This window comes from Taudactylus pleione, unplaced genomic scaffold (genome assembly GCF_031769625.1).
Source record: "Taudactylus pleione unplaced genomic scaffold, aTauple2 ptg000026l, whole genome shotgun sequence".
NCBI classification, from domain to species: Eukaryota; Metazoa; Chordata; class Amphibia; order Anura; family Myobatrachidae; genus Taudactylus; species Taudactylus pleione.
Window position 1 is genome coordinate 31,283,159 of NW_028284428.1, and position 23,063 is coordinate 31,306,221.

The 23,063-nt window shown below is 39.5% G+C and overlaps 1 protein-coding gene across 1 annotated transcript in view; it reads left to right on the forward strand.

The window, feature by feature from the left end:
- Positions 1–23,063, forward strand: part of PRKX (protein kinase cAMP-dependent X-linked catalytic subunit) — a 199,074-nt gene that overhangs the window by 121,352 nt on the left and 54,659 nt on the right. The window contains exon 2 of the mRNA XM_088451658.1: positions 17,474–17,642. Within this exon, the coding sequence (XP_088307784.1) occupies positions 17,474–17,642 (169 nt within the window). The remainder of the gene's footprint in view (positions 1–17,473; positions 17,643–23,063) is intronic.

Consider the following 23,063-nt stretch of genomic DNA (forward strand, 5'->3'; position numbering starts at 1 on the left):
TAAATAAATAAAAACAGAAAACCCAGCACTCACCATGTTTAAACACTCACAATGATGTAGAAATAAGTAAATAAATAATGGGGATTTAGTTCATGGATTGATCAATGCATTTAAGCCCGCAGCCCACATCACGGGACCCCACTTTCTGCAGGTCCTACACTATCCGTCACACTGATGGAAACCTGTTAGCTGCTATCACATAGTTTAGACTGAAAAAATGTTACCTGGTTTAAAGCTCACCTGCCAGCTAATGGCTTTTAAAGGTAAGGCAATCACCTGACATAGCTTCTATCACACTACCAAAAAGACAGCTGACAGAGGTTAGTATAAACGAGTTTGCACATAGGGTGCATGGGAAAGCTATGATCACAAAAGGTTAATAAAAATTAACCGCATAAACAAAGTCAGAAATCCACTGCACTCGCCACTCCTAGATTTGGGGTGCAGACCTGCACTCCCCATTCCCAGGACTGGGGTGCAAGTGGCCTGTGACCACATTGCTTAAATAAATAAAAACAGAAAACCCAGCACTCACCATGTTTAAACACTCACAATGATGTAGAAATAAGTAAATAAATAATGGGGATTTAGTTCATGGATTGATCAATGCATTTAAGCCCGCAGCCCACATCACGGGACCCCACTTTCTGCAGGTCCTACACTATCCGTCACACTGATGGAAACCTGTTAGCTGCTATCACATAGCTTAGACTGAAAAAATGTTACCTGGTTTAAAGCTCACCTGCCAGCTAATGGCTTTTAAAGGTAAGGCAGTCACCTGACATAGCTTCTATCACACTACCAAAAAGACAGCTGACACAGGTTAATATAAACGAGTTTGCACATAGGGTTTACTTATTTCTACATCATTGTGAGTGTTTAAACATGGTGAGTGCTGGGTTTTCTGTTTTTATTTATTTAAGCAATGTGGTCACAGGCCACTTGCACCCCAGTCCTGGGAATGGCGAGTGCAGGTCTGCACCCCAAATCTAGGAGTGGCGAGTGCAGTGGATTTCTGACTTTGTTTATGCGGTTAATTTTTATTAACCTTTTGTGATCATAGCTTTCCCATGCACCCTATGTGCAAACTCGTTTATATTAACCTGTGTCAGCTGTCTTTTTGGTAGTGTGATAGAAGCTATGTCAGGTGACTGCCTTACCTTTAAAAGCCATTAGCTGGCAGGTGAGCTTTAAACCAGGTAACATTTTTTCTGTCTAAACTATGTGATAGCAGCTAACAGGTTTCCATCAGTGTGACGGATAGTGTAGGACCTGCAGAAAGTGGGGTCCTGTGATGTGGGCTGCGGGCTTGAATGCATTGATCAATCCATGAACTAAATCCCCATTATTTACTTGTTTAAACACTCACAATGATGTATAAATATGGTGAGTGCTGGGTTTTCTGTTTTTATGTATATATATATATATGTATGTATATATATATATATATATATATATATATATACACACACACACATACATGCACACACATATTTTATATATATATATATATATATATATATATATATATATATATATGTGTATGTATCCAAAAGGATGCACTCACCAAGGAGACATTCAAGGTAATCTATTCCATAATCGGAGCAATATAATGGTAGTAGGTTATAGCAGCAGCATTTGAATAGTAGTGACGTTTCGGTCCAGTCAGGACCATTATCAAGCCAGCTGCATATCACACCAACCTTTGAGTAAACATAAGACACAGCCTTCGTCCTTTTGGGTACCTATATTTTGCCTATTGTCTCTGGATGGGACTGAACCGGCCGGAATGCACCCCGATGTTGTTGCTGATATAGATGTGAGTGCTGGACCTGTACAAATATATATATATACAATTTTTTATTTTTTTATAGAAGCAAATGTTTTAGTTTACATTCTAGGTTTTTGTTAAATATTATGTTTATTACATACACAACAACTTAAGATAAAATACAAATGCCGAGGGTATAATAAGACTTTTGAATATACTTTTTATTTATTTATTTTAAACTTATGGTGCGTACACATCGTATGATCAGTCAGTGATAACGATATCGCTGACTGATCTCCCTACACCTTCACAGTGTGCTGGATGATCGATATCGATCATCCAGCACACCACCAGCAACGGGCCATCGTACCCTGGATGATATCGACCAGGTTGGCCTGCATGCACGGCCGATGGTCGATGTCGTTATCGTCCATATGTGCCTGCGCATCGCTGGTCGTTTGATGGTTGGAAGGCACAAAAAAATTAACGATCTGAACGATATCAATCTTACCGTTAACATTAGATGTGGTAGGGTGAATGCGAATATAAGGGTAAATCCATAAAGCTATACATTTATTTATGATAAAGTTATCAGTAAAGCACCCGCATTAGGTATATAGAGCATCACACAGTGCTGAATTTAGCTAAAACATTGGAGAATTGAGGTTTCTTAAAGTTTTATATCAATGTTCGCTGCAAAGTAGTAGTGGAGGCTAAACAGCTAGTATTTACAGCTTTGGACAACTTTTCCCTGGCACTTTTGTACTTCCAGCCAGGGAACCTTTTTTCTACCAAGGACCATATTTATATATTTAACATTATTTGCGGGCCTGGTGCAGACCACGCCCCCTCTGTGTGACGTCACATGAGGCGGGGCCACAATTACCAGTGATTACAGCAAATGACTCCACGGGTCTTATACGGCCCCCGGGCCTGAGGTTCCCCATCCCTGGTTTATAGCCTGGTCTGGTTACCTGCTAATTTGTCCAAACCCTTTTATAATTTTTTTTAATCTTGATACTAAATATATAGCAATATTATTTTTCTTATGTCTATTAGTAGTAACCTAATGGGGTTAAGTTAGATTATTACTGAATGCTTTAACCACATAACTGGCTAATATTTTTTCCAAAAAAATTCTCAGAAATTGTCAGGGTTTTTTTATTATTGAATTAGGTCAAGAACAGCCATTTATAACTTATCCAACACAATTTTATATTTAAAAAAAATAAAAAAAAATAAATATATATACATACATACATATATATATATACATACATATATATATATATATATATATATATAAAAAACCTTAACATTAAAGATATTGATTTATATAATATTAGGCACTGATTTACATTGGAGGAGGGTGCAGGGATTCAGAAGGGTCAGGAGGACCCTCTGCCATGGCCAGCTGCTGGAAGATTATCTTCCGGCAGCCGCCCAGTGTGCGTTTCTCACTGTGGTCACATTGTTTATGACCATGTCATGTATCGCACACCCTGACGTGCTCGCAAATGATGCTGGTTAGGGGTTAATGACTGGTGTTGGATACTATTTTTTTCCTCTGAGGGTGGCTGCACATTCTCTAGTAGCCTTTAGAAATAGTAGTCTTCATCATCAAGAATTGTGTATATTGCAGCCTCCCCAAGATATGCTTAAAGTTTGTCTTACTGGGTCCGTATACATGTAAGATATACAACAGTTTTGCAGCAAGATATTTACGTTGACTATTATTTATTAAGATAGAATAATTTTTTAGTTAATCCATCTGGTTAGTAAATTTAGCTGGTCAATAGCCTCACGTATGTGTCATCAATAGATCTGAAGTAAAGGTGCAGAAATTCCAGATTCACTGTGCAACCTGGCAACCCAAAACAGTGATTGGGTACCACTGATCGCAGAACATATTTGAAGAAACTGCTAAAACTAGTAATGATGATATTTTTTTAATTTCAATAATTGCTCAACACAAGTGTTTTCAGTCCTTCCATATCTGTGGTCTACTTAATTTCTAATCACATAAATTCATTGATCATAATTTTGGACTTATTATTATAATTATTATTATTATTTTGTACCTAGCACAACCCGCTGTTCTGTGTTCTACTTTTCCTGCGCTCATAAGAACCAAACTTCAAAGCTTTATGGAAATAAAATTCCGAAGGTCAGCTAGAATTCCATGGTGCACAATTGCTTCTGATTTATTTATACACTTGAAGAAAGAAAACAATTAAGCCAACCCTTCTGAGAATTGCTTGAAAAAAAAGTGCGAGACAAGGTTGAGTGCACATTGGCTAATATATCTGCCTTTCAATTGAACAGCCGATATATCGTTTGTGCTTCGACCAGTGTGTACAGACATATTGCGTAGACTGCAGCACAGATGATGCCCAATATATCTGCAGATATATTGGTGCATCGTGCTGTGTGTAAAGGCGGTCAGATGACTGCCCGTACACTTGTTGCAGAGGCTGCTGGTGACTTACAGCTCAACTGGGAGGGCACATGTAAATGCCCGCTCAGGTGTGGTGCCAGTCACGGCACAACGGGCCGACAATTGGTAAGCGTGTATGCACTTAACAATTGTCAGATAGGACGACGGATCCCCCGGACACCTAATCCGTCGTCCTGGTGTGTACCCAGATTTAGAATCTTTTGAACAATTGTGGGGAGATGTATCAAAGCTTGGAGAGAGAGAGCGTAATGAGAGAGAAATTACCAATCTGTCTGCTGCTAACTGTCATTTAGGAAGTCCCCGACACCTGCTGCTCTGTCTTTCGGCTTCCTCCCCCGACATCCAGCATCAGTGTGCTGGCGGCCAGCTGCGGAACCCCTGGGGGCGTGTGCCGACCTGTATGGAATTTAAAGGGCCAGGAACACCATTTAAGGAAGTTACTGGGAAGCACTCCTGTGCCAGAGTATAGGCTCCCAAACCTTACTCCAGCATTCCTGTTGTGATTATTCTGTTCATTCCTGACCTTGGACAACTATATAGGTGGCGCTTAGACACACAAGATAAGGGTTAAAGGAATAAACTCCCTTTTGATTAAACAATATAACATTACAATTATTCTCAAGATATAATTATCCTAAAAACAATAACTGCACAAAAGGCTGAAATAGCTTCACAATATAAAAAAGCATAAACATGTTTCAATAATTCCTGGCAGGCACATGTGGAACACAGTGTTTATACGTAGTTCCAATTAACTGAAACAATGGTATCCACTGGATTCAAAACCGCTCCTGAAAGGTAACTTTGTAGCATTAATATCCTTATGATGGGGATATGTAGACAGCTGTAAATAGTTAGCAATAATGCAGCACCAGCTTGCGACCAAAATAACTCAGATTTCTCCGGTCAGACAGCGAGATGATAAGAAGATAGCAAAGTTCAAATATCTGTTGGGAGCATAATTCTCAGTCAGTACTCACAGGGGTATATTTACTAAAGGTCGATTTTAATCGATGTTGGGTTTCTGGGGCTTAATCACACATTTTCTAACAGACAATTTTTTGTTTAGTTTTTTAAGTATTAGTAAATGTGTGATTTAGCTTCAGAAACAAAGCATCGATTTTGATCGATTTTAATTCAATTAAAATCGACCTTTAGTAAATTTATCCCACACTCTCTGGTCGCAGGTGAATCCGAGATAAGGCCCTCTAATGAGCCTACATTGGGTCCTCTGATTAATAAGTTGTACAAGCCTCCCACTCATACATACAACTTTGCACTGCTCTCTAGCTGGAGACCCGGCAACATCCAATGAGTCACTGGTGCCTCCAACAGGTAGATGGGAGAGCCGGAGGTGGGAGTCCTTCCCGTAAGATAATGCAGATGAGGTAGAGGGATTTGTGAGCACAACGGCACGGTGCTTACCCTCTGCTGTGCAATAAAGCTCTGTGTATTTAGTTCAACAGGAGCTGCTTTAACACACGTGTTCTCACATCCATCATTCCTGACCTTGGCTTTGTTTTGTGATCAGACTTGTCTGCTCCCTGGTACTGCGCTTGGTAATCTGGTTTGACCCCAGGCTATCCTCTGTGACCTGCATATGTCTGCTCCCTGGTACCGTCTTTTCCGTTTGGTTTGACCTGGTTTAGCGACTACACTGTACTTCTTCATTGAACTCTACCCCTGTTCAGCGAATACCAGCACCTGTGTTAAGGAACCTATTCTGAGGGCTGCGACCTGCGTGTTGGACGCAACTAAGTTCATACTTCCTTGAGAGGGTAATTGGTGAACACCGCCGGCACAGTAGACTCCGCGCCTCAATACTAGGTCTAGTCAATCCCGTAATACAGCCAGCATCCTCTATCTATCCGAGAGTTGTGACAGCTCCACAGCTATTTAAAAAGGAAACTGGCACCCCACATAAATCTGTAGGTTGCGTTAACAACCTATATTTGTTAATTCATATACATATATATGTATGTGTGTGTAATATATATATATATATATATATATATATATATATATATATTGTGATAGGATCACTGGTAAAGTGGTCTGTGACAGGGATATTTATCCCAGATTCCTGTCCTATGTGTTTAAAATCCCCAGGAGAAAGTCTGCAGTGTAGCAGGCTTGAGTTTCGGCTTTTTGAAAAGCCGGTTTGGGACCTGGGGGTTGTGGGTGAGAGGAGAGGGAGGGCTCCACCCACGACCACTCCAGGTTTTGGTTCTCGCAGCCTGGTACAGGCTTGTTAGTTTTCCACCTGAGAGTGGCCAATATAAGCCTAGTGTGTTTAGGGCTGATTGTCTCACCTGGGAGAGCAGACAGGGAGTTTGCTAAGAGACACTTGAAAACCTAACTGTAAGTGTTGTGCTGTGCTTTTGGTGCTGGCGATGGTATTAGGCCCTGCCAGGTTCTGGTAGTGAGGGAACTACCTGTGAAGTTAGTGCCCCGACAGGGCTAGGATTTATGTTTGTTTTCTTTATATTTCTGTCATTGTACGATAAAGACTGGCGCCGACCAGCTTGTACTTGCATCCAGACTGGTGTGCTGCTTCCCTGCTGCTGTGTGTGTGTGTAAGGAAGGAGTCCTCTACCCAGGAGAGGGACCCCCTAACCTAACTGTGTCACAATATATATATATACTGTACTTTGTTCTGTTGTCTCTATATGAGGCTTTTTTTTAAAAGACATACTTTGTAATGTTATTAATTGAAACACATTTACATACTGGTTAATAACAGCGCCTACTAAAGTTGTATAGTGCGAGTTGCAGCAGTTTTCCTAACACCTTATTATGATAGTATATTCTTATATTACTTTGCAGATATTTCTAAAGTCTATTACACTCAGGTAGAGATATTTGTGCTGTTTATTTTTTTGCTTGTTTTGTTTAAAAGATATTTGAAGTTTCCAGATCCTCTTTTAGCAGCAACAGATCAATCTGTGGTGTGTTCTGACTTTGTTTCCTATTTCCACATTAATATTGTGCACTAAGAACAAGCAAAGTTTGCATTAGTCACCTCTTTAAACTCCCCCTAGGAATCATGTTTATTTTCTGATAGCCTACTTTAGCACTTATATGGTTGTTCTCATCCTGTGACTTCTGCTGTGACAGAGGATTGGTTACATATGATTATTACCTGTGCAGTAACACTTTAACTTGAACAATTGTCCCTAGCTCAACAGACATCTTTTTTTTTCTCACTAAGCTCCTCTGTGTTATTCAGTCAGCGCTGAATAGGGTGTTGAAAGCTTGGACAGAGCATGGAACTAGATTTATACCTCATAACAAGCAGGTGCCTTGTGATTTGCTTTTTTTTACGGATGTAAGGGTGATCAGAATGCAAATACTATTTTACTTAAGTGAAATGATGTTTAAAGCTAGTTTTTATTACCAAGCTGACATTGGTTTATGGTTTTGCTTGGTTTATTGTTTCAAAAGCTTGTAGTATGTTTTATTATATATATTTATATATGACACCTGTGCACAAGAAACAGTAAAACATTAAAGATGTCAAACAATGTAATTTAGTGGCCTATTTATCAAGCCTTATTCTTAAAATCATGCAGAAACAGCAGATTTTGCTTCATTTTATGTATTCCCACTATGTACTAACAGCTTAATGCATTTCCTGTAAAATGCTAATTTCCACTTCAGATCAGTCACCTTTATTATTTGACCCCTTTGTACCAAATTCTGAAAAGATGGCTCAGGAATCTTAACACTGTGCGTGTGTGTGTGGTGTCAGATGCTCAGGCTTCACAAATGTGAACGACTCCTCCAATTTGCCAGGGATATAACTCGCAGGGACATCGGTTATCGGTCCCTGAGTTACACTTAGTACATAGCCGGGGCATTTTTGTAAAGAATGAAAGTCCATTGCAAAACGGACTGTTAATAATGGCGGCACTGACGCAATTATTAATACATATGACCCTTATTCTTCTTTTTAACAATCCTGTGCAGTCAGGGATTACAGGGGTGGATTGGAGAGATAAAAAGCTGGGGGAGGGTAATTACAGTTACTACAGTTACACATTAAATAAGACAACAAATATAAGTATACTATTTTATAAAGACGCTTTCTGTACAAATAACCCTGTAAGAGCTTTTTCACAAAATATGCTAAAGTGTAATTCTTGGACCACAGTTCTATCAGCAACTAGAATAAGCTGTATGATACTTTTTGGACCAAACAATAAAAATGTGATGGCACTAGGCTCATTCAGAGTTAAAAATAATAACAACACAGTATCCTATAATGAAAATAATTTAATAATCTCTAAATATACATTTTAAACTCCCAGGAGTGGGGAATAACAAATTAGTAAAAAGCAGTTGCTGCAACACTAACGAATGTGCGTTTAAAATTGTATCAATCTTATAAGAAAAATCTCAGTTCTGAAAATATAAAGAAACAGTGAGTGGTTGTCGGTATATAATGAGTGCTGATAAATGATGGAGAGCCAGCAGTTTGTGTCTTAAGATGACCAAAAAAAAGGAGGGGAGTGGTGACAACCAATAGAGCCACACTCATCGGCTAATAATTCAGGAAAGTCATCGCCACTTTTATTCCGACAGCATCAAGTAGCATTTATCAGCAACGATAACACAGCAGTTTTGGGGTTTTTCAACCCATTCCTCAGTTTACAGTACATACATGGTGTTGTTATTTGTAAATGTGTCAGTGTGATAAACTTACCCAAACTTCTAAAGGCTTAAATGTTTTTTGGGGGTTTTTTGGCGTTAAAGGACAAGAGTATAGTAGGAGATTTTCACATTATCTACTGCTGACCTGGAACAACCCCTTTTTCAACACTTATTAATTAGTCTTATACATCTATACTTTACACTTCACTGTCACCCTTCTTCCTCCTTTTTTCGTGTGATGCCCTGGGGGGTCCTGGGCTGGATATTTTTGGGGGTGCCCTACTCCCCGGACGTGAACCCCTTAGTGTTTGGGACTGCTAGTGACAGAGAAGCCGTGACGCGGCCTAGCAGCTTCCCAAATGCATGCAACTATTATCTCTGAATTCCTATTACCATATAGTCTTCATATATTGTTGCAGGTATAATTCAGTGTGCTGAGGAACAATAGGGGCTTTTTCTACTTGGTATGACCCCTTCCTTTCCTGCACCTGAATAATACTGCCAGATTGATTGAGCAGCTGCAATTTTTTGTTTGACCTGGAATAAACCCATCTGATCTTAATCAGGACTTCATTATGACGATTCGCAATAATGCTAATGTAAACTTTTATATTGTTGATTAATAGTGAGAAAAGTCTGCAACTTACACAGTTATGGTGGTTTTTTCCCTCACCATTATTCTACCTTCTAGCATGCATTTAGGTAAAGGTGCCATTTACATTATGGCATTAAACATAGAGATGACTGAGGGATCCAATATTATAGCAACCTTTCTTGTAGTATGGTGCAGAGAACCAATCTTGGCATCCAAGATGTAGTTGATTTCTGATTTTTACGTAATTTTCTCTATGGAGATTTGTCATTAAGCTGTACGGATATGAAACAAGATTATCTGGGCAGGCCTGCTTTAGCCTCATTTGGAGATGTGTTCCCACTACAATTTAGAATTTTTAAGATTAAAAGTATCTAAACAATGTGGGGTTATACAGTTGATCTCTCTTTGACATTCTAATGGGATTTTAATGACCAGGATCATCTTTTGGACATGCGTCGTTCTTCATCTGGAGGTCAGAATTCGCTCATTGTTTGCATGTTGCACCCACTATCATGCTCCATTCGAACTTTGATAATTCACATCGCCTCGCCATGAGCAGCCTAGCCGGTGTTAAAAACTGACTCATGAGATGTCAGATTACAACTGATGCAGGTCTGGGCATTACCAAGATGTCACAGTAAGTAGCACCACCTATCATGACCTTTACATACTGTTTATATCCCATGACTTTTGCCCCTTCAGTGCATACTCTAGGCATATTGTAATTCTGTTTTCTAGTTACAGACTTCTTGACTTTACAGGTCTAGAACTTGTTTTTTTGAAGCCTTTTATCTCTGATGGCCTGTTCCGTCAGCAGAATGGGCAACAGTTGTCAACTTCTGGACTATGGAGATAATATTATTTAATATGGTGAAAACCATAATTGTTTACATTTACTAAGGTACACATGAGATTATTTTTTTTTTTACAAATGGTATTAAATATATTTTTCTTCTTTATCTCTATTGGGCTAAAACTTGTGGTAGGCGTTATTATAAGAACATCACTTATGAATATTACCAAGTTGTGTATTATTGTTTCTGTTTTGCTTAGTTTTTACTGTTCTATTAAATGTTCTTCAGGATGTCATAATCCTATGAAGAATCATAAAACTTAAACCAATGAGTCACTATAGTATGGAAAATGTAATTGGGGTATAAATGTTTGTTCTATAGACTCATCAGACTTGATTGTCTAGCTGCCACCAAGTTTCCCTGAGCTCTCGAAAATAAACAGACAGACATTGGGAGTTGTGTTGTAATAATGATTCTATAAAACATGTTTTACTAGCAAAACAGCCAGCATTATGTCAGCTGGAAATGCAGCCCTATTGTCGACTAGGGATATTGCTAAATAACCTACAGTACACTGTTAAATATGCATGGCAGATTTGAAGGTGCACATCCTCATGTATTAAGGTACGTACACACACACAACGATTTTTTGAACGATGTGACGATAATGACGTCGTTATCGTTCAAAAAAATCGTTTATTGTAAAATTCCTCTGTAAAACGATGAATGATTATCGTTCATGCGCATTCACGTTTGTCGATTGTAGTTCAGTCAGACTGGCCAACTCAACGATTTTCAGTAGAAGTTGCAACATTTTTCCTTCAACACACAGAAAATCATTTATTAAGTAAAGTAAAACCAACTACTTTGTAAAACGATTTTCGTTCACTTTTTCAAAGGAATAACTGAACGAAAATCGTTCATTACTTACATCGTTGTGTGTGTATGCACCTTTAGAATTACATGAAGGATTCACAACGCACAAATGTTAAATAGCATAACTGTACCTTAACATGACTGGTTACTGTAAAGCACTCATTCTTTAACTATCCCATAGTAAATTAAGGAGACTTGCCTAGTGATAAATACTGACATATCTATATTAAATTTAGGGCCGTATCCAATCAGACCCGAAAAGCCGCTTTTTTTTTGCAAAAGATTTTCGGCAATGCAAACTTTTCGATGTCGTGCAAATCTCTCTCTATAGACGAAGAACAGCAGCAAATTATCACCATCTCAGAGCAGAAGAAAAGTTGTGCAATTTAACCCCTATTTTGGGCTAAAAATGTGGAGACTTGGTTCAGAACCCCTTGGACACTGCCCCTAATGACAAATTGGGCATAAAGAATTTTTTAATTAGCTTAATTTGGGCAATAATGATGTCCATTATTGGGGTGAAAAAATTAAGTGTTAGAAAATGGGTTTAAAATAGTGGGTCTGGTATTTTGGGGGGGCTGTATGGATGAGACATGTGTTTTAAACATTACAGGTGGTTCCACCAGGTGTATTTAAGTGCACTCTTTTGACTCAAAAATATACATGCACCCATTTTCAAGTACACCTAATTTAACTGCAGCATTTATTTTGGCCCCCAAAAATAGCTTTTTATAATTTTTCCACTGTTACACAAATATGCATATAACAGCCATTTGACCAAATTTAAGAACCCCAAACATTTTTATTAGGTCCACTATTACACTTCTAAATTGATTTCCTATGTCAGTCAGCCTTTTTATGGGGTACAGACAGATTTCCCCAAATCTTGCTTTACTTTTAACAGGTTACTCCACTAACCGTTTTCGTGTGAATGTGTTTTTGCGTCTTTTGTAATGTTAGTGCGAAAACTGGCAGCGTGCATAGACAAAAGGCACCAAAAGATCGCACCAAAAGCACCGAAGTGTGTGAAAACTTCACTGATGTTAAGTTTTCGCTTTATTGCGTCTAATTGGATATGGCGCTTAATGATTAAAAGCTATAAAATATATACTCATAAAATTAGCCGCATAATTGATCAAAAACGTGCTCTTAAGCTGGCCACACACTAGACCAACTTTCATCCAACCATCCAACTAGTTGATTGGTTGGAATGAAAATCTGGTAAGGAATGGGAGTAAATGATGATCAGCAATTTGCTCCTAAATGCCAGAAAACAGATGAAAATGGTCGTTCAGACAAGTTTGTTAAATGATCTAAACAATTTGTTCAAACAACAGTTTTTGTCCATTTTCCGGCGTTTGGGAGCAAATTGCTGATGTCATTTCTTTTCATACCTTACCAGATTTTCATTCCAACCAATCAACTAGTTGGCTGGTTGGAAGTAAGTTGGTCTAGTGTGTGGCCAGCTTTAGTCCATACATATGGCTTGCTTACATAAGTGCCATAAAACAAGCAATAAGTTGTTGTGCAAATATAGTAGATTGCAGACCCTCCAACATGACCCCTTACAGCAGGTACACAAAGCTCTACTCTTGTGCTTCCATCTTAATTTATGATTGCAGCCACCTGTGATAAACTGATTAATTGATGAGAAGGGTGTTTCAACACAGGTTCCTGCAATCCTAAATTGTGAGGGAAATCCAGGAGCAGAGCATTGTGTACCTGCTGGAAGGGTTGGAGGGTCTGAGATTATATACAGTATAGCATTATTATTCCTGATTGATCCAGAAGTCTGTGGAAGGATGTTATATAGATAGATGAGAACGTAGAAGATTTTTGAGGCTAAAATGAAAGATGAGACAAACATGGGGATTTGTGGCACAATGTGTGTTTGGAGACTACGAAACACTGATTTCAAACTAAGGAACTGCATCCCCAACCAAAGCATAGCAGTGGCAGGCTTTCTATATACTCCTATGTGGCTTTGTTGTTGTCTGGATTGTAGAAGGAGAATGTTCTTGTACATTCCAAGCAATCCTTCAGCTCCACTGGAGGTTTCTATCCTCCCTGAGCTCGCCATAGGTCACCTGCTTTATGGCATTACAGTTTGGCGGGTGTGTTTACGGCACACATATGTATAATGTCCAGTAATTGTAAACAGACATGCAATGTCGGAAGCAAAGTAAATAATTTTTGGAAGCTAATGTCTTAATATTAACCCAAAAATAAATATTGCAGCATGACCTATGCATTCAGTTTATCCATAAATCTTTTCAAGTCAGTTATAAACTGCAATTATTTACTTGTCCCCCTTGAGCATTTCACGCCCAATCCACAGTCCTCAGACAGGTGCCTCAAAAATTAACCTGTGCTTGACTTTGAGGAATTGTGCATACACCTGAGAATGCACATGGTGTGTAGTGTCACACATCACATCCAACCTCTATCTGATCACCAACCCCTTCATTATTTTAAACATTAATTTTTTTTTGCTTAATAGAATGCTTTGTTTATGCTCTTTTATGTGTTTAATTAGTTGTGAGTGTGTCCACTACTATTTTATTGGTGTGACACGCCCACGCGGGAACTGTCAGTAGCCGGAGCCAATCAGCGGCCGCTCTACAGTCAGCGCAGCTGCTGATTGGCTCTCGGGATGTGCCAGCTCCATGCATGTTCCGTCAGCTGGCATTCAGGAGCTATCAGTATATATGGCAACACACATACTGATAGTTGTTGCGTGGGTCGTGTAAACTCGTTTTTTGTTTTGCCAAGTTCCAGGATTACTGCGGAGACCAGCGCCAGGATATAGGAGAGTATGAATTTTTCTTTGCAGAGCCATTCATTAAGGATATTCTACTGGACAAGGGGACAGACACATCTGGTATAGGTAAGTAGGTGTGTGTAATAAAGTTATACTGTCACGGTGTGTGTTTTTGTCTTTTTTTAACTATTTATTTTACAGTGAAGTTACAGGTGCCGCATGTCTGCTGGCACTTGTTCCACAAGTGCAAAATGGCAGGCATGCTGGCACTTGTAGTTCCACTGTAAAGCACAATAGTTTTACATTATTTGGCCCCCCCATTACCTCCATACCCCCACCAAATCAGGGGTATGGAGAAGAGCCCCGGGCTTCAGCTTAAGCCTGTGGTGCTCGGGAGGGGGGACCCTTCTTTGGGGGGTCCCTGACTCCCCCCGAGATCATCGGTTTGTGCTGACCGATTTGGGGTGCTAATGGTTTGGACCTGGAGCCCCGGTGATTGGGTCTCCGGGCTGTGGCATTACACCCCAGTCAGTTGGGTCTGGTGCTGGTCTTAAATATAGGGGGATCCCCACGTTTTTTTTTCCACCTATATTTAAAACCAGAACTGGTCCCTGCAGCCTTGGGATGGTTTCTAAAATACCGTGGAACACGGGACGGCCCCTAAGATCCAGCCATGTCGAAGCCTGACGTGGGGAATCAAAGAAATTCGATCGTCCATCAGCCACCACACGCAGACAGGCAGGAAACAACATGGCATAGGAGAGGCCCAGATCACGTAGACGACATTTAATCTGTACAAATTGGGACCTAGACTTCTGGACGTCCATAGAAAAGTCCGGGAACACAGCTACCCGATTCCCATTGTATTCCAAAGAACCACGTAGACGAGTCAGACGAAGGATCGCATCTCTGTCCTTGAAATGCAGGATCTTGGCGATGAATGTGCGAGGGGGAGAACTAGGAGGAAGAGCCCTTGTAGGGATACAGGACCTCATTCAGAGTCGGTCGTTGAGGCGCACGGTCGTAGGCCACCGATGTTCGCTAAACTGCACATGCGTAAAGTTCGCAATGCGCGTGCGCAAACTACCTGCTACGATCAGAAATTTCTCTCTCCTTGAACATAGCCAGGTCGGTAGTTTGAGTGACAGAATGAGGCGTTTGTGGGTGGTAACAGGGGAAGGTGCTTGAAAACGGGGGAGTGGAGATCCGAACGCAGGCGTGCCTAATTATGCGAACAGCGTTTTATGGGAGTGCATAATTAACAAAGTAGTGTCATGGCACACGTGACATGGGTGGTTTGTACACTGACCTGATCGTAGTGCTTAAGAGAGGGTATGGTCAACCCTAAGCTCTACGACCAGTTCCGATGGTTACCGATGGTCTTGATTAATCCTTATATGGCCGGAGATGACGTGTAATGCGTACGAGAAGGGGGCGTGTTTTTTGTCTTACGGCCGCATCCTCCCCTTGGTCGGCCAGCTAACGATCCGATCTTAAGGACGCAACTTGCGAGTGCATCATTTGCATATCCGGCCCCTTTTCCCTTACGTCCATGCGGCCGCAAGGACCGACTCTGAATGAGGTCCACAATGTGCCATTTCCACCGCAAAGTGGGCGATGAAATCTTCCCGGCCAAAGGTGTCCACCAGCCATTTTTTCAAAAAACTTCTCCGGATGAGAACCTTCCGCCTTCTTGGGTAGGCCAGCAAATCAGACGTTGTTTCTGCGAAGGAGACCCTCAATATCAGAGACTTTGGAGCGTCAAGCTGCCATCTGGGACTCTGGAGTCGAAATCCTTCCCGCAACCGGAGCGGTGACATCTTCTAATGTTGAAATACCAGTTTCGGCCTCATCAACACGTTCTCGCATCGTCTGCATATCATGACGGATAAGGGAAAGTTCCACATGAACTTCGGAAATCTTGCCAGACAGCGTTTTCTCAGAAGAAGTGAATGCCTGCATTAAGTTATGCATAGTGATCTCAGGCTCCAAAGGAGGTTCTGGAGGAGCAGGCAGAGAGGAGGGTTCAGAGGAATGAAACAGAGTATATGAAGAGCTGGATCCCGTAGCCCCACCAGTTCCAGAACAGGAAAATCTCTCCAGCCGCGGAGCGGCCGATTGCTGGGAGTTCTTTCCCATTTGTTCTAAATCACTGACTTCCACAGGACAGAGGAGTCAGATACAGGAATGAATGTATACCACAGGAACAGCAGGGATGTAAAGACCCCAGCACCAGTTCAGAGGTCAGCAGGCAGTGGAGAACAGTGCAGAGAGGCTGCCAGCAACAGGAATCAAAGAGAGGAGGGCTGTGCAGGCAGGGAAATCACCTGTGAAGTATGAGTGCAGACCCAGCACCACAGCTACACTCCGTCAGCAGACAGCAGAGTCAGCCCACTTTTTACATGTTATTATGGGGTATTGTGTTTAGAATTTTGAGGACAAAAATTAATTTATTCCATTTTGGAATAAGGCTGTAACATAACAAAATGTGGAAAAAGTGAAGCGCTGTGAATACTTTAAGGATGCACTGTATATATGTACTCGTGTGTGTGTGTAAATATATATATATATATATATATATAATATGTACTGTGTGCATGTATGTCTGTATGTATGTGTGTGTGTATATGTATGTATGTATGTGTGTGTGTATATATATATATATATATATACTGTGTGTGTGTATATATATATATATATATATATACACACACATATATGTATATGTGTGTGTGTATATATATATATATATACACACACACATATACATATATGTGTGTGTATATATATATATACATATATATATATATATATATATATATATATTTTAGTATTTAGAAAAGAATGTACTCAAGGGACTTCAAAATAAAACATATCTTATGGACAATACATTTTAGCCAAGGACATTGTCATAGTTAATGAGCAGTTCAGGACTTGTGTTCCTGCTGAAAAGATATTTACATATATATTTATATACACACACATTTATTAGTGTGTGTATGTGTTAAAAATAACTTGAAGCAGGTAGTAAAACATTAAAACATAAATGATGGTTTTCATTATTCAAGTTATAGTTTGATAGACCGTTTTTAACACGATGATCAATATTAAACTAAAGCGGAGAAAGTAAGTTCCTCATTTTACATTTAGTTGTGACGTTAAGCGTTAGTGACAGTGCTGGTAAATATAGCCGTACATTTTCTTTCTTCTTCTATTAATAGTACAAAATCACAGCAAAAAAGGGTCATGCCCTGGGTGAGCGCTTCTGGTTAGCTGACCTCCCGAGTCCTTTCTGAGATGTGCTATAAATGAGAGCATACAAAATAGTGCTATGGAAATGAATAGTCTGCTGTCTACTTTATTGCAAACATGCTAAGTTCTGTTCTGCAGCAGGTTTGCTTTTGAAAGCGTATGTCAATATGTTGGTTGAAACAGGTATATTTTGAATAGAAACACATCAGAATACATGACGATCATGTTCAGTTTTACTTTACACACTAGCAACACTCAATTCATTTGTTTCATAATAGGGTCACTCTAATCCTGCTTCTTCTTTTTTCTTTAGGAACTGGGACATTTGGTAGGGTTCATTTAGTGAAAGAGAAAACTGCCATGCACTATTTTGCACTAAAAGTAATGAGCATTCCCGATGTCATTCGTCTTAAACAAGAACAGCACGTACACAATGAAAAATCTGTCTTGAAAGAAGTGAACCATCCATTTCTGGTTAGACTGTAAGTATTCAGTACATTCCTCAATACTTGTTTGAGTTTTGTTTGTGCTATTTTTATCTCAATGTTATTAATTGATTTCATTTTTTTTCTTGTTTTGCCGAGGAGTTGGCTTAGAAATTGTGATAAAATGTCAACCTATTTTTTTATTTTTTATTCAAATGATGGTGTTTTGTTATATATGACATTTATATTTTATATCACCTTCAAAATGAGTTGCTTGCTTTTTGCTACAACATTTTATGTATTGCTATTCTTAATACAGACGTGTGTGTCTTAATAATAGTAATCAAATTTCAGCTCAATATACAAAACATAAAGATATAAAGTAATCACAATCTATTGCAGCTTTTAAAATCTATTGTTATCCACATTTTATATTGCTGCCTCAATTTTTAAATAAATTGAAGCATTGGTAATACAACTTGAATTACTAACACAATCCTACCCTTAGCCTGAGAGTTTCTGAAGTAATGTGTCAAAATGTTAAAATACAGAAGTGGTCTCATAAACTATTGCTTCAGTCTCACCAAACAGCCCTTCTTGGCGCACCAGGTCCCGTGCGACTCTTTTGTGTCTTTTTCACTTGAATCATCTTGGGGCCGTATTCAATTAGTTTAGCACCTGCGATACTTTTTTGAATGGTGGAGTTTTCCCCTACATCGCGTGTTTTGCATGCTGAAAAGTATTGGGCACGCTCCAACTATTCGCCGTATTCAATTAGGACGCAAAAACGGCACCCGGCGAAACTGAAACAGGCAAAGTTCTGTCAAAAATGGGGACCTCAGCCTGACACCCCCCAAAAGATGCACAAACATTGGGGATCACTATAGTTGCCCCCGATTAGCCCTAATGAAGGTATTTGGGGTTATTAAGTTGTGTCAATTGGTGCCAATTAGCGCATTAACACAAGTGGTGAAGAATAGCATTAAGCAGTATTTTTATGTGAAAATAACTACTCCCAGCAAATTTGGGGTACTAGAAAATGGGTGCTAGAATATTTTTAAGTTGCTAAAGTGAAGTTTTAATTACCTTAAAAATCCACCTGCTGCAAGCACCTGCAATCAAAAAAACATCTGTCCCATACTTGGGGACCTCCCAGAAGTCTATTTCGCTAGTTTTTAAGTTTTTAACTTTGGACTTTCACCCCCAAAATGAAAGTTCTTTTTTGGGGTGTTCTAAAGGCTTTTTAAAATATGTTTTTACACAATTTATCTTTGGGGGTCTGTCCCAAGGGTGCAAGTGGGTTTCCCGAGGTTTGCACCCCAAAACCGCAATTCTGCACTTTATTCCGCCTGCTATTCATAGGCGAAACTTTATGCCTGGCGAAATGTTGTCATTCGCGATACTTTTCTGCAGATTCAGACTTTTCACCACTAATTGAATAAGGCCCTTGGTTGCAAAAACATGCAACAAACCTCTTGACGAGACTGCACTGATTTGATATGTGACACTTGTATATCTAAGTGTGACTGTCATTATTCGCCAAAAAATATGGCGAACATGGAGAAAAAGAAACTGGAGAAGTTTTCTCCATCCCAGACCAGGAGAAAAAATATGCAAAATCTTTATTTTTGCCTAAAAATGTGGATTTCTTTCACAACCCTTTGGACATCTCCCTTAATGATAAATTAACCCAAAATGTTTTCATTAATTGCGTCTATGGCGAAAAATGGGTGCACAAATTTTTGGTGGAAAAAATAAATCCCTGAAAATGGTTTTAACATATTGGGTCTGATTTTTCGGAGGGAGATATGGATGTGTCAAGTGTTACAAACATCGCACGTGGTTGCAGCAGGCGGTTGTTTAACAGTTTTTAAAATTGTGTTTTTATGACACGAAAATATACTTGCACCCATTTTAACTTACCCCAAATTATGTGGAATAGTAAAGTCCTGGAAAAAAATCGCTTTTGATCATTTTCAACGATTTTTATTTTCCACCCAAAATTTGTGTATGTGTGTGTATATATATATATATATATATATATATATATATCTATCAGCAGCAATGGGTCGGACCGGCACTCTGCTGGACTGCAGACGAGTTGCTCCTGTGCCAGCTACATGAATGCATAGACGTACCAAAAGAAAGCGGCACTAGGAGTCAGTCAAAGAAGATTTAATTGTGATCCTTCACAATATCAAAACCAACGTTTCGGGGCTATATGCGCCCCTTTGTCAAGGTGTAGAAAGAACAGAAACCTGAAAGGTTCTTACCTTATATCCCCAAAGAAGCCATACATACATACATACATACATACATACATACATATATATATGCAACAAACCTCTTGACGAGACTGCATATATATATATATATATATATATATATATATATATGTTGGTATGTGTGTGTGTATATATATATATATATTATACAGAATATTTTCAGCATGACTGAGATGGTCAAACCTTTGTTTAAGCACAAAATTATTACACATAAACTATAAAATTATAGGCTTTGTGTATAAGGTGTATATGAAACATAAATTACTTTCATTTATGTACACAAACTTTGTTTGAACCACAAAATTATTGAAAATATTGGATAAAATTACTTTTAGGCTATGTGTATAAGGTATATATGAATCATAAATGCATTCTGTATTTAGATTTGGGCCCTATTCCTAAAACATTTCAATATGGTATAAAAATATTCCAAGATACGGAATATTCCGATATCCAAAATACCCTTGGTCCCAAGCATTTTGGATATGGGAGGCTCAACCTGTATACAGATGTGCCCAGCTAGTTTGTTGCTCCATACAGCCATATAGCGTGCCATGCATCTCGCACCACACAATAGCCTTGAGTTGCGCCACACAGAATGTTTTGAAACAGAACATAGCGTAGCACTGGAAAAAAGTCATATCATGTAGTACAACTTTTTGTCCAACAGTTGTCACTTTTCCTAAACTACACAGCGCATGCGTTAGATTTCTAATGTATTTTCTGTATCACCACCCAATGATTGACTGACAGAAGCTGTGATTCGGTACTCTATAGTACAGCATTTTAGCCATGGAATCAGTGCTGTAGAAGAATGTGTAATAAAGTATTAAATAATAACAGTACAGTATGTGTGTGAGTCCTGTACTGTTAAAATATATATATATATATATATATATATATATTTTGTCTCATGGGCTCAGACATTGGTCACAAGCACTGAGACGTGATGAATGTGTTTACGTGTACTGTACTAATATGGCATGACTTGGTAGTGCAAGCGTCTTATGCGACTTTTTACCTTCAAATGCATCTGCATCACACAGCGGTGTGAATTAATAGCACAAGCAACTTCTGCTGATTAAAATGATATGCAGCATGCCTATGTTCTGTGAGCCAGTGCGGGTGTATCTGCACGCAAAACACTACATTATAGTATCAGTGACTGTAACACTGTAACATAGTGAATTGCTTGCAGATACACCTGTCACTCACTCACTCACAGAACATAGGCATACTGCATATCATTTTAATCAGCAGAAGCTGCTTGTGCTAATAAGATGGGTAAAAAGACGCATAAAACTCCACTGAAATCATTGTATGGCTCACCATCATTCGCTTCTATTCAATGCCGCCGCATGCTGAGTCCACTATTGACATTGTACACATTGCCTGCTTTAATTTGCACACTTCATATCACTTACACGATAGGTGCAGCTCTCAACATGGCTAGTGTGTGTGGGCTAGTGGTTAAGGTCTGCACCTTGGGGGTCTGGGGTCGAATCATGGAAGGGGAGGTTTTTTTTTTTTTTTAGCTTTTAAATCTTCACTACTGTATTAAAAATAAATCACTTGGTGGTGTGTGAATTCTGTTATTTATACAAATACATACAGTATACAGATGGGTCCTCATACATCCAGCCTCCTTGCATGTTAAACAGGCCTTGTAGCATCTGTTATGTGACTTTTTACCTCCAAATGTGTCTGAATCATATAGCGAATCGAATTTATAGCACAAGCAGCTTATGCTAATTAAAATGATGTGCAGCATACCTATGTTTTGTGAGCCAGTGCTGGTGTATCTGCACGCGAAACACTACATTATAGTATCAGTGACTGTAACTGTAACATAGTGAAATGCTTGCAGATACACCCGCACTTGCTCACAGAACATAGGCATGCTGCATATCATTTTAATCAGCAGAAGCTGATTGTGCTAATAAGACACACAAAAAGATGCTCTGCGCTACCGAGTCACACAGCACTCCTACGCTGTGTGTGGAGCAACTTGTTGCGCACGTAGGATAGATTAGATGCATGTGGACTCCTCTCTATTACTCCCATTTATTATTATTACTCCCATTTATATTATTAGTCCCAATAAATAGTCCCAATAAAGCAGCCGCACAGTAGCTTACATTGACTACAAGATGCACACTAAGCATTACATAATGACAGAGCAACTGAATTTCAGTTATTTTAAAGAACTCTACTGAACTCAAAGCATTTCTCTCAACATCCCACCGCAATACAAATTTTATCAGTGGAGCACACGCCACCCAGAGGTTAAGCAGTGTATTACATGCCATGACTTATCGTTTGTTGTAGAATACTACAGTACACCACAGTACAGTCATCACATAACGTTCCATGGTGCGACACAGGAGGCCTGAATTGCGCGCTATGAGCAACTAACTAGCTGGGCCCATCTGTATATAGCGAACGCTGTTCAGGTGTGTTGCGAGCTGGCAGCGGCCACTAGCTGGCGCCCGACGGAGCAATTCAGTTGTTGCTCCGTTCAGGCTCGCACAGCCACCGGCGCTAACCTTTCTACTCACAGCCCCATGAGCTGGCAAGCAGGTATGACCAAAAAGTGACCCGTTTGAGTGCTCAAACAGGACTTTTCGCGGACGCTATAATGTCCTGTCATTTTGACGGTCTGCTAACTAGTCAAATTAATAAATGCAGTCTCTGGAAGTGGTTTTGTCTTAACACTTTGCGACTTAGGGCGGTATTCAATTAGTTTTGCACCCGCGATAACGTTTTGCATGCTGGACTTTTCACCTACATCGCGTATTTTAGCCGTGGAAACTTATCGTGCGCGTACCCGCTATTCGCCCTATTCAATTCCAAAAGACACAAAAACGGCGACACGTGATGTCAGAACAGACTAAAAGTGGTGTCAGAATCGGGGAAATCAGCCTGAACCCCCCAAAAAGCTGCAGAAACTTTGGGGATAAATGTAGTAGTTGCCAATTTAGTCCTAATAAAACTGTTTGGGGTACTTAAGTTTGCACAAATGCCTCTAATTAGCGTCTTTGCACGAGTGGTGAAGAATGGCATAAAGCTGTATTTTTGGGAGAAAATAAGTAGTCCTGGCAAATTTGGGGTACCTGAAAATGGGTGCAAGCATCTTTTAATGTCTCTAAAGTGTAGTTTTAATAAAAGTGAAATTACTCCCTCATAAAAGCAC